This window comes from Sinohyriopsis cumingii, chromosome 12 (assembly GCF_028554795.1).
Source record: "Sinohyriopsis cumingii isolate HCF-2022 chromosome 12, ASM2855479v2, whole genome shotgun sequence".
NCBI lineage: Eukaryota > Metazoa > Mollusca > Bivalvia > Unionida > Unionidae > Sinohyriopsis > Sinohyriopsis cumingii.
The window spans coordinates 98,619,295-98,633,492 of NC_142972.1; the positions used below are offsets into that span (position 1 = coordinate 98,619,295).

General features: G+C 34.7%; 1 protein-coding gene across 1 annotated transcript in view; it reads right to left on the reverse strand.

Moving 5' to 3' along the window:
* Positions 1 to 14,198, reverse strand: part of LOC149787065 (uncharacterized) — a 38,886-nt gene that overhangs the window by 2,386 nt on the left and 22,302 nt on the right. The window contains exons 4-5 of the mRNA XM_089976036.1: positions 1,985 to 2,575; positions 648 to 796 (exon numbers count right to left, since the gene is read on the reverse strand). Of these exons, the coding sequence (XP_089832162.1) occupies positions 648 to 796; positions 1,985 to 2,575 (740 nt within the window). The remainder of the gene's footprint in view (positions 1 to 647; positions 797 to 1,984; positions 2,576 to 14,198) is intronic.

A 14,198-nucleotide genomic window follows, 5' to 3' on the forward strand; every position in this document is an offset into this window, starting at 1 on the left:
GAATGCTGCCAATTTCAGTCAGGGCCAACAAGGCGTTAAATAAAGTCCTTGAATGAACACCCCATGCTACGACCATCCACTAAGATATAATATTAATAGCAATACTTTCAGGATGGTTATTATGGTAGCCATACTGGATATATGAGTGGCATCCTTTTCATCTAATTCCATCTAGACCATAAGATGAGTATGTATGTGAAGTTTCAAGGCAATCAAGGTAATTGCCTCCAAGTAGTTTAGAGGGAGTAGCAAAATGTATGTGGGTTTGCATTGGCAAGCCAGTGATGTTACTCTAGTTATGTATGAGCTCTATCATAGGGTGGGGTCATTATGGCTTACTAGTGTATGTGTAGATATCCATATTTATTAGTCTACTATTTAACTTCGAAACCTTGCATAGATTTAGGCTACGGCTTTAATTAAGAAACATTAATATTTATTCTTCAACTTGATTACTTCAAAAACTTGCATGGATTCATATTAAACAATCTGAACAATTCTGAAAGCTTCCTCTAATTATAGCTGCAGGTTTTAATGATTTGTGACAATCACTAGCCATGGGAATGGAATGATTGTCACATTCCTCACTCTCAATTATTTGCAGTTTGTACATTCAGTAGATATGTGTTATTGACCAAATTAAATACCTGTGAAATTTGATCAACATGTGTCCCCACTAAAATCACAGGTGGTGGGATGACTGTGTAAGATGTTGTAGGGGAATGTGCAGAATTCAAGTTTTCTGTGTCAGGTGGTGCACACGAATGTAAGGAATTCATCCAGCTCTCAACTAGCTCTAAAAAAAGTCAAGAAACAAAATATATCATAAACATTCAAAGCATTGACAGAATAATGTACATCTACTGGCTGACAAAATATTTACTAAAACAATACTTAGTTTTTGACAGACTTAATTGAATGTGTATCAGAATGAAATGACTTAAAACTAAAGAATCTGAAATTCCTGCTTTTGCCAGACATTCCCAGTAGATCAAAGAATGTGACCACAAACTCTGCTCAATCAGATGTCGATCCTGAGAGTTTTGATATATCTCATATATCAGTTAGTCTTTAATTTGTCCTTTTAACTGCCAAATAAACATCTTAATGAAGTAAAATGCAAAAGTCACTAAGTCAAGTTTAAAAATTATTTCTTTAGCAGGCAATCAATATAGGTGTTGCCAAAAAAGCTTACCTAAGATTCAAATGTATGTATTGTTTTCTGTTTGTCAGGCAATCAATCAAGGTGTCACTGTCTAAGCTTGTCTGGTCATTTTGTTTTCCCAGTTTATTTAAAGGCTCTATAGCCACAAAATACAAGACAAATAGAGGCCTTACTGCTTATCTGCACAGTTTAAAATAAATTATGAAAAGCCTAAACTCAAATTAAGTTAAGACAGGTACTTGCAACAATAACTGACTTTACAGGAAATGACTGTTAAGTAGGTATTGCACATTTTTAAGCAGTAAGTCAGCTGATTGTTAGCAGTTACAACTGAAAAACAGTGGAGTGACATAAAAATACTATTGTTGGGGAAAATCCTGAAGTCCTTATTTCTGAATGAAAATAATATGAAGAACTAATTAGTTCATGAGGAATTTACTTAATCATAGAAGAATATTACTATCATTAAAGAAGCATCAAATATGGAGTCAAAAATGACACCTTTTGTGGTGCAATTAATAATTAGTTCTATCAATCATTTCTTTCTTGGCATGTCATGTTTTATCTCCTTTAAATGCTTTTATGTTGCAACTGACAAATATATGGTTATTATATTAATTTTTCAAGACCAGCCATAGGGAATCAATTCTTTAGTCCTCTCAATATTCTGAATATAACAGAGTTCTTACAATCTTAACCAAGGAATGTTTACAGCTGTACAAACGAAAGTGATTATTTTTTGTATATTGAAAAATATCTTTTATCTGTGTCAAATACAAGATAAGTGAATTTACAGATGAGATGAAGCTCAGCACGTACCATGACCTTTGCATTTCACTTTCCCCTCAGCGTCAAAGTAACACTCATCTTCTACAATATCAGTAATTTGTCCACTGACATCTGAAACTAACAGGTAAATGGCACGTCTTGTCAGGAACATCTGGTGTGTTGTGTAAAAGGCATACTGCCCTGCAAAGTCCCAGATTGTTAAACGTGCATACTTTCTTACATCCTGCTTTGTTTTGTCTGGATTTTCTTTCAACAATTTTAACATTTCCCTCAATGGATCTGTCTTATGACTTTCAGTGGCATTACTTTCTCCAGGCTCTCTTCCAGGCATCATGTTATTTTCAGACTGGGTGCAATTACTCTGATCTACCATGGAAGGTGGTTCTTCTTGAAGACTAGCCGTAGATGAAAGATTCTGGCCAATATTCTGCTGAAGAGCCCGCTGATATATTACCTCTGTATCCTTGTTATCATCAGCAACAATGCCAGTTGGATTGTGGTCAACTCTCTCCTGTTGAGAACAGCTTACAACCTGTTCCTGATCTGCAGTGCTCTCACTCGTTTTGTAATTCTCATTCAGAACTTTAACAAGGCGCTGTAGTTTATAATCCTGTTCTGAATCTGAAATCAGAAGGAACAGAGACTATAGATGAATTCTGCTTTGCAACAGAGAATCAAGCTGGTAGCTAAATTTTAAAACACAATATAGATCCAAATATCTTTGGTTAATTCACCAAATGTGGTGGGACAGCTAACCAATTCATGTTCACAATAAATTTAAGTGCTGCAGTGGAGCAGTAAATACCAAGCAACTCAACACCAGCACTTTGCTGGCACATGTGTACCTCCACCAGAGAAATTGGGAGCAGGTATGAGTATTGCGTGGAAAAAAAGTATTAGAATTGCAATGCAGCATATTTGTATTGTGATAGATATCAATATATATTGGTCATTGGCAACATTTTTGATTATATGTTAATTTTTATTATTCTGTACTGTAATGAGCAATTTCCTTGCATGTAATAAAATCTGAACAAGAAAATAAAAACCTGTTGCTTTTATTTCACAAAAACACCCACTAAATATAATAATTACATCAATGATTTAGAAAATAAATAAAAAAATATCAATATGAGTGAAAACTTCTTCCAGCAGGAAACAAAAAATCTGCAAAAGAATTACATTATCTTGCCTCATCAGAGAGGTATTTTGGTTAAGAAACTAAAGTGATTAAAAGGTTCATATATTGCAGTGCTTTCATGACAGGAACAAATAATAAGTAAAAATACATGTAATCATACATGATCATACTGAAAAATGTCTTCCTTTGATTTGAAAAATGAATAATATAGCAAATTAGTAACATCAATGATTCCAAACCTTTGTTGGTTTCAATCTTAGAGACTAACTGCTTAACAGACAGCTATACAATTTTTTTTACAGAAGAACCAAATTTAGAAACAGTAACATATGACTCACTTGTTCCAATTATCAGCTGTTTGCAACTTTAGATGCTAGGGACAAGCAGCATTTTACATCCTCTTTGACTTAAAAAAAAATATCTCTTATAGTTTTCTCAGAGAAAACTTGTCCAAATGGTACAACATATTGTGGATCAAGCACCGATGCCATATTTAACACAAACATATTTGACACAAAATTATATGGATGCAAATCATGAATGATGAAGTTGGCAATAGCAATAGTGACAGGTGTCACTGTTGGTGATAAAGATTTGTACTTTCGTCTGTGCAACTAGCATACCCACAATAGCTGGTTGCCAACCTGAAATGTTTGGTATGTTTTTACTGAAACCTTCGGCTGCTGTACAAGGTATTGTCATACTTTGTTGCACAGTAGTGATGGAAAGGACTGGTTATGCTGTAAACGAGTAGAGACGATTGTCATACCATCTGCATGTCTGATTTTGCTTTTGCACATATTACACACAGCACGTTTTGTCAAACATACTGGTGCCAAACTATTTTTAGGAAAAAAAATTTCCTAAATAGAACTCTTGCTCTTGTGTTCATCACAAGCTAATATTTAGAAGCTACCATTTTGGTAATGATGCTAAACCTAAAAGAAGACAGTGGTGTGCTCCAAGTTAGTTCTTGACTGTCTAATGTAGGCAAAGAAAAAACACACAAGTATACTGGTATTTCTATACTCATATCCTGATGGATCGTATTGGTCATTTTTGTACTGCAATTTACCAGTATATCAAGATACCTTTACATTCTTAACACATTAACCCCTGGATGTTTTAGTCATTTTCACCTGAAAATCGAGTAGGAAACACATTTTGAAAGCTATTTCTGAATAGATCTGAAAACACCAAATCCCAGGTGATCTTTGAATAACATACCGCCTAGTTGTATTAGAAACAGAAGGATAAAAGTTGGAGTTCTTTTTTTCCTTTCTGCTAAACGGAGCCATTATTTTTGTATCGAGACCACTCTTTATTCCAAATGCCATCTTATCCTACTTTTTGCAAAGGTTCATCTGTCTGTTTGCAGTTCATACCAGTTTGCTTTAGATGTGAGACCAAAAAGTCTAAAATCCAGACACAAAATCGGATTCCAACCACGGGCGAATTTTGGGTAGAAAAAAATTGGGTCCAAAAATGAGTTTTTTTTATCTGTACTTTGTAGTGCAACTAGATATTCCAGATTATTTGGTATCATTGTAGAGCTAGATCTGTCTACCTTTCTATAATACCACCCACTTTAGTGTATCATGCATGACCATGACGCTACAGAGCTCGGCAGTAGGCTACTACCTCCTGCCACCTTAACTTGTCGCTAGGGGTTAATGTGTTAATTGGGAGAGGTCAGAGTGATTGACAGTTAAACAGCCAATGCATATTAAGTATGCACAGTACTACCAGATTATCTCAACATCCTAAGTACCAAGGTAATACTGTCAACATAAGCTGGGGTTCAAGATAAGTATTTGGGTGGAGGTGGCTGAGGTGGCTGATAAAAAAAATTATCAAATTTTGCACTGAAGTGAAATTTGTAAGAGGTAACCTGTCCAAAGAGAGTAGGATCTAAACAGAGAAAATAAGCAATGGAAATCAAGATTAAATGAAGATAAAACTATTCTTGTATATTGACAACTTAAATTTGTGTAGTACAATCCATAATGTGTTAAGTACTGTACATGTATATGAAAAATCCATGAATTTCGAGCTTCGATAGCATGTTAGAAAATGTATGTATTAGTCATATCCCATTATAAAACACAAATAACATGTACAAAAATGGAAGTCCAAGTTCAATCTATATTCCATTGTCAACAAAGAAACTAAACAATTCAATATGATATTCACTGTTGCCAGTAGCACTTAGCTGTTTAGTTGTTTATATGCTACAGGTACATGTATTTAAATTGGCCTAGAATTTGGTCAGCCTGAGACAAATCTCATTGTCCCGAGGCTACCAGCTCAATCATGAAACCAGTGATCCAAACTGGACAGACATCAGTTTGCCTGAGATGTCTGCCTTTCTAGTCACGGTGATCTTTAAAATACTGCACCAAGCATGGAAAAAAGAGATGAAGTGTCATTTGTAACATCCATCTCTACAGTTTAGAATGTCACAGCCTGTTTCATCAAAGCATTTATGATGTGCTCCAATACAACTGTAGAAAGTTTTTGTTCTTATCATGTTTGGGTATTTTTCCTCAATATGAAAGTCTGAAAACAAGAGATTTCCTAAATAGCTGTTATTTATATTCAATCATTAGGCATTTTTATTTTTATATACACATATATGACTTGATAGATATACCTATATGTAACCACATCATTAATGACAAATAACAAGAACACACTTTAGAATATGTTTGTAATAACCTTTAAAATGCCCAAGAAGGAATGAACAACTTGAGAAAAAATGTTTTTGTGAAAGCAATTTAACTGCACGTGAAGAGTCTGTAATTAGTAACACACTAAGGTACAAATTTACAATAACCTCAAAACGTTGATGTTTCATTTTATTGTTGTCAACAAAACATCACCTTACCTGCGACAATGAACTGAAGTATTAAATTCCATCCTTGAATGAATTAGATCCCCATTTCCAATGAATCACACTATGACCAAGAGTGAAATGGTGCCATGCATGGCATGTGGGTGCATCTATTTGTAGAAACGGACTTTTTAATATGACTACAAATGTTTTAATTTCATTTTAAAAAAATGATTGCAAATTATAGGTTTTAATAATTAGTATGTACTTGTAATATTGCTGCTTATTGGTTAGACCTGATTTGCTTTATTTTACTATCACAAAATAAGTGATGTATGAAAACAACCTTGACCTTGTATAGCACATTGAATTCTCCAACTCTGATTTGTCTAATATATTTTGGACAGTAAAATCTTGTAAATAGCTAAATATTCAATCACAGAATGTTTATATTACATTCCTGATAAATTCAGTATTGTCTTTGATGTATGTGCCCAAGGAATTACGAATATGGCCAGTCTAATGAAGAATTACGGCCTAGATACCGTGATGTCCACCATTATTACCCATCTGCCAGTTAACCGATTTACTTGTGGCTTCAGGCTGATATTACGAAGAATATAACGCAAGCACAGCAGTGAAACTTTTCACTAAAATATTTTAAAGAATGCTTTCACTAACTTGTGGTGGAAACGAATAGCTTATTTTTAGACTCTTCCATCAATGCAAGAATATAATTTCCTCATGATAATGTTGCCAAACAGTTTATGAGTTGTTTTTTTTATATTATTGGGAACCAGACTGTGACATCATGAATGTCATATGGGAGGCATGGGACACATGGCAAAATTTTTATATGGGAAGCAACAGGTTAGTAAGAGCAACAGGTATGGTATTAATGATATTAAAACTAATTTAAATAGGTAATACTTATGTCACTGTATACCTAACACTTCAATGTCCATCTCTCTTTTTCCAACTCCACTCTCAAAGACCCCTACCAAACTCAAAATCTTTAGAAGATGTTGCCTCTAGATGTATAAGCATTAATCTGTTGATTGCTTTGGAACTTAATCTGTTCCTTTTCTATGTATGAATGTTGTTCTGTACTAAGAACCCCCTTTCACAGACTGCTGTCTGAAGGGGCACATGCATAGTTTGCTAACTGGAACCAGTATGAAAACTGTTCTTTATGGCTGTTATGTACAATTTTCCATAGTTCACAGGTATTGTCTTTTGAATACTTCTTCCAAAATAGGTTTTTTTCACTAACATAAGCTCTGCCAAAGTCTAACTTTCTTGAATTAGCACTCTACTGACTACTAAATACATTTCACCCCCACACCCCGAAGGTATATGCATAATTATTGCTATTATAAGTAGCAAAAATCTGTCATTTGGTAATTTATATATTACATGCCAGAATTAAAGCACATATGAAAAAGATACATTTTTACTACTAACCTGGTTGTACAACTGGTCAAACTTCTTGTCAAAAAGGGCAAAATCCCTTTGAATTAGAACCAGAATACAAACAAAATATACTATAAATTATTTATTGACTATAAACAATTTTTCAGGATATTTTGTGTTTGTATTCTAGTTCTACTTACTTTGACTGTCTACATGTGTAACTTTTAGTGATTGATTGTCAACTGGAATTTTTCAAGTATCATGGTCAGGTGCTCAGAGTGCTGTATTGCACTACTCTCATATTCTTCTTTAAAGTCTGTAAAGTGATGCTGATTTGTCCTTTTTCTGATCGGACATGTTTTAAAGTTTGAAAAGATCCATTTGCTCTAACATTTTCCACCATATAACATCTAAAACTCACACTGGAAAGCGTTTCACTTAACCATCTGATGCCATTTTTTTAAAGTATTGACTGGTTCACTAACTAGCTAGCTTATCAATTAACCCTTTACCTCATAGTGTGTATGGCTTTTGAGGCCTCCGATACACATGAAGCAAAGTTTACCCAGTGCAGTGTGCTATAAATAGAACACCTGTTACCTATTTGACTCCATACACATAGGCCTGCCTGTTAACTGTTAAGCAGTGTATGTTACGTTTAACAGCAATTTTAACCATTTTACATTTTTGTAACACATCTATTATGTGGAAAAATTTAAGAGTAAAGTCCAATTGTTATAGCTGTGTAATTATTTTTCATGGAAGAATTATTTATGGACTTTAAAATCTTGGGAGAACTCATTCACCATCAAGTCAGTGAGACTGTGCGACCAACCGTAGCTGCCATTTCTCATACTCGAAAAATTTACAAGTTTTTTGTCCGCGTCTACATCACTAAGTCATCTGAATTTAATAATTTATAAAAACTAATTGCTGCCTACATCAATATCAGAGCCTTTACCTAAGTTACTGAAGCTTTCATAGTTGTGATTCTATTCGTGAAAACTTAGTAAGTACTGAATGAAATATGCGACCTCCATTTTGGAGAGTGTAGATTACGAACCAGTTACTTTAAATAGTAGATACTGACCAGAGCATAAACAGTGACCACATGATCTGACGTAATTGTCATTCACAGAAATGAATGTAGCATTTAATAGGGGGTTTTCCCCAAAGGTGGCGCTACAAAAACCAGCTTAAAACAGCAGACGTCAAAAGGTGCTTCCATGCAAATGGAATAGAGACGTCAAAAGGTGCTTCAGGGATCGTCCTGGGCTTCGCCAATGTCGCAAATTGCGATTTTTTTTCCTTATTGGCGACAAAAATATCCCATCTGGCGATTTTTTTGGCGACATATTTTTTGGTTATTTAATTTGTACATACAATCATGGATTTGGACTGGATAAATTAAAAGCGAGAACGAAAGGAAGCCACAAACCTGACTAAGCAATGCATTGGAATCAATCTGTTACACAAACGATCCTTTGTTTGTATTGACAACCCCATCTTTACAGTGCATTGTTACATCATAATCTGCTTATGCTGACATCCGGGCTGAGTACTGTATGCTGTGATAAAGTCAATCATGCTACCACACTATACCTACAACTGACCGACTTCTGAAGACGCGAATAGAACAGATACAATTAAATTGTATGGCTAATCCTTCTGTGTTTTTTTTTTATACATATACCAATACAATAGTTTCGCTAAACCTTCATAGAAAACTTATAACCTTTGAAGTACCGACTGTGTATAAATACAAAGCAAATGGAAAAAATCTCAATCACAATTATATCTGTCGCCAGTGCAGCATTTTACTCATTGATCTTTTCCTTTTGCCATCAATTCCGTGTTACGGCTGCAGAGACTTAAACTCCGCAACAAGAAATAGCAAAAAAAAAAACACAAACAGTTTTGCATAATTAATAATAATTATTTATTTCTCAAAATACAGGAGTGAAAGAATCCCTAAATTGGGTGTGAATTTATGCTTATATATACGGTCCAATATTGCCAGGTGTTGACTCGTGTAAGTTTCATTCGTGGGAATGGAGATCCTATTTTGCTTGTCAAGAAAATTTATACCGGATTCAGTGATCATTCTTGGGATTTAGGAAGCAATTCACTGCAAGCTTTGGGATGCTAGCCGGGGGGGGGGGGGGGGCTGCTGAGAGACAACTGGTGTCACCTGTCAGCACTGTAGACTGAACGTGGATTCAGTAAGATGAACCTCATAAAAACTGACATCAGAAATAAGCTCTGCATCTCATCTCTCGAGAATTTAATGAGAATCAGCATGTACAGATGTGAAAAATTAGACTTTGAAACTGCATTCAACAAGTGGGCAACTCTAAAATCGCGACAGATCTTCATGTAACAGTTTGTAACATTTTGTTAATGCTTGTTGTAATTAAAGTATTAACTAACCCATCTTTTGTAATTTTCATTGCCTGTTACATTAATAGACTAAATTAACACTTGGAAAAATGTAAACTACTTGTTTTGGCGACACTTTTTGAAAATTGGCGACAAAATATTGAGGTTGGCGATTTTTTGGCAACAGCTTTTTAAAAGCCAGGACCATCCCTGTGCTTCCATGCGAATGGAGTAGAGGCGTGCAAAGGCTCTTGCATGAGGTAAAAGGTTAAAGCAATTATAACCATTTTACATTTTTGATACACATCTATTTTTATATGGAAAAATTTGAGTAAAGTCTGATTGTTATAGCTGTACAATTAATTTTCACGTTGCATTTTTTGTATGTGCTTTAAAATCTTGAGAGAATGACCAACCATAGCTGCCATTTCTGATACTCGAAATTTACAAGTTCTTTGTCTGCATCTACATCAATAAGTCATCTGAATTTAATAATTTATAAAAATTAATTGCTACCTACATCAATATCAGAGCCTTTACCTAAGTTATTGAAGCTTTCATAGTTGTGATTCTAATCATGAAAAGTACTGAACGAAATCTGCGACCTCCATTTTGGAGAGTGGAGAATATGACCCAGTTACTTTAAATTGCAGATTTCGTCCAGAGCATAAATAACACCACGTGATCTGATGTAATGGCCATTTACAGCAATGAATGAAGAAGTATCTAATGGGGGTTTTCCCCAAAGGTGGCGCCTATGAAAACCTGATAAAAATGGCAGATGTTTACAGCAGGCGTCAAAAGGTGCTTCCATGTTAATGGAGTAAAGGTGTCAAAAGGTGCTTCCATGCGAATGGAGTAGAGGCATCTAAAGGTGCTTCCATGCGAATGGAGTAGAGACGTCCAAAGGCGCTTGCATGAGGTAAAGGGTTAAATGAATCTGTTATGCAAAGTTCCCTTTTGAAGAAATCCATCTGTTTTCTTGCAAATGGGTCATTTACAGTTGCTATAAATAGCAAATAAGGAAAGTCTCTTGTGCTATTCTTATGCAGCAGTCACCTTTTTAAGAATATTCTCAAATTTGTATGAGTGTAACTAAAGATAATACCATATTTACCGCATAAGCGTAGGATTCCATATTGTAGTGTGTATCAATTATGTCCAATACCACACACCACGTTGTTCACATGAACATTGAGAAACAATTGTGTGTGATTGTGCTCCAAGGTTTGAACATGTTATCCAACTGAAAACTGGAGCCAACAAAATCGCAAACAAGAGGGAAATAGTCAGCCGATATCTTGAAGACGCCATTCATGCATGACACGGTGTTAGGTGCAAAATAATCAAGATTGAATTATATCCAAGTCTCCTGTATGATAGTATGTCGCAAATAAAAATGATCATTTGAAAACACATTCACTTAAGTGTAATTGACAATCTTTTCACCTGCTCGGGTTACAAAATTATCCTTACTATTTACCCAGAGACGTCAATGATCCTTTGTATTAACTGTAACCACAGATGCCAAACACATAGAACATAAAAGCCATGGTGGTGAATAAACACGACTGGCAGCAAGCTGTTAACTCCTTCTTTGAACTTACTGACAGGACATCAAAGACAAAAAGTGATTTTTATTACAAAGCAAGCTGATCTCAGAAGCCGACTTTGGTTACCTTTTTTTGTGGTAAAGAATATCAATACAAAGGTTATTTTATTGCAAAGCAAGCCGACATTGGAAGCTGACTGGATTCTGTGAAGTGAGCCAAATTTTTTTCTTTCTTTTGAATATACAAAGATGGCCGAGATATGGAAGCAAACTTGGGTTCCTTTTCAACTGTATTCACAGGAATTTTGAAAATTAATTGAAACAATGGAACAAATTTTGAAGTGATGCAATATAGTGCTTTGTGCACCTATGTCGAAGACCCAGCGTCACCCAGAATATTTGGAGAAAATAAGATCATGTGATGAATTCGTGAAGGCCAGAAGAGAAGCATATGATTTTGCAAACAAGAGGGAAATAATCAACAGATATATTGAAGACAACTGCCATTCACGCATGGCACTGTGTTTGGTTCAAAATAGCCAAGAATAAATTATATCCAGGTTTACTGTATGACAGTATCTCGCAAATAAAAATCATTATTTAAAAACACATACACTTGAGTGCAAGTGACAATCTTTTCGCCGGCACGGGTTACAAAAGTATCATTACTATTTATCCGCAGACATCAGTGCACCTTTGTAATAATTATTACAAAAAATGCCAAGCACACATAAGTCCTGGTGGTAAATAAACACAGCTGGCAGCCAACAGTAAACTTCTACTTTGAACTTACTGACAGCACATCAGAGATAAAGGTTATTTTTATTACAAAGCAAGCCGACGTCAGAAGCAGACTTTGGACTCGGAAGCCGAATTTTTTTTTAAGGATACCAATACAAAGGTTATTTTACTGCAAAGCAAGCTGACCTCAGAAGCCGACTTGGATTCTTTTAAGTGTATGGACTTTTTAAATTGAGCTTCAAAAAACAAAGACGGGCGAGATATGGAAGCTAACTTTGGTTTCTTTCACCAGTATTCACGACATTTTTTAAAATAAAGTAAAACAATGGAACAGTTTTTAAAGTTTACAATACAGTGCTTCGTGTGCGAACATCGATGACCCAGCATCATCCAGAAGATTTGGAGAAAATAAAATCATGTGATGAATTTGTGAAAGCCAGAAGAGAAACAGATCATTTTGCTGACAATATGATCATTAACATGGATGAAACTCTAGTGTACTTTGATCACATTCCTGGATGGACTGATGATATGATGGGCATCAAAAGTGTGAGAATTAGCAAGACTAGTGCAGATTTGAAAATATCTGACTTTTGTCCTTGCAGTTTCCACTTCAGGTGGTGTGTTGTTTCTAACATTTTTTTCACGGTATGAGAAAGCTAAAAATATATTCATGTACCAAAAGAATAGATCGTATGTGCAGGAGAAGGGTTGTGTTGATGAGATGCTGCTGCAGTGGATTATAGAGTTTTATCTCAAGTACATAGTTTTATATTTTTCAAAATAAAATTTCAGTTTGAGTGCAATTTCTGACATGTAATTTTTGAATGATTTAAAAGGTGTCCCACAACTTACAACTCGAAAAAAAGCGATGTGTTCCAGAACATACAGTGCACAAAAAATTACAATTAAAATTAATTTATGGTGTCCCAACGAATACAGTGTCCCAACATATATGGTAAATACGGTAATACAAATGACAAAAACAACTTTTTAATGCTTTATTTTTTATTTTAGTTTTTAATGAGGCAAAAAAGTGTAATCCATATACAGTCAAGCAAAAGATTTAAATTGGTGAAAAAAATTGTAATGATTATGACAAAAGCATAATGGTTGGCATGTATGCTACTATGTCAGACTTACATTTCCATAATGTTCTATTATGATTTAAAGTCCATTAATGACAGTCTACTTGTTCAACATAAATACTTTGATTAAATAAACAGCTTTACTTCTTAATTTCATTTGTAATTCTTATTTATGAGATTTATCTTAACCTTTATGCTAGGGGTATATGGTTTTGTAGCACATGATTCTGCAGATGTGATTATATAAAAAATTGCACTTGCACACTCCTTTTAAATTATTTGTATTTTAATTTGGCTTGTTTGTCTGCCTTTTCTACATTTAATTTCCAAATACCACTGAAATGTGGGGATGACCAGTATGCCAGCTGTTTTTGTCCATCCAGCATGTACATCAGACTTGTATTTAACACCATCTTGGGTCCAAAATCACTCACTGGTATCTCCATTAACACTTTCCCAGCTTTAATAATTTGATATACTTCCTAACTTTAAAAATAAACTGACTTCTTCATCATGATCAGCTGGTATGTGCTGAACGAAATCATCATCTAATGATGAACCATACTGGGAATCAGCCATTTTTGATTTTCAACAAAGCCTGTATTATAAATCTGCAATTGTAAAACTTCTTTGATGCAGGGTTCAAACCACAACAGAATGTTTGTTAAAGGGCCAAATCTGCCAATCAAATTAAGTTTAACAACCATTCATGTCAAGCTGAAGAAAACATGTAAACAGTTACAAAGAAATATATGTCATGACAACTGACACAATATTTCTACCAGCCTGACTTGTATCATGACATGCACTTTACGAGTGAAAAGCGGAATAAAATTATATATTGCGCTGGGTACATTTTCATATGCACAACTTGAAACTAATTTGTGGGATTCCTCATGCATCACTACTTTTCAAGTGCATGAATTCATACAAATTTTGCACGAATCACAAACACACTGGGAGCATCTCTGAGTTAAGTGTTACACAATTAAAACTAGTTTTGCTTCCCAAAAACTTCATTTTCACAAAAAGACTTTCTAATATATCAACTTGGTCTTAAGTGAAATTGGTACCAATCTTATGTCCAAAATGTTGTT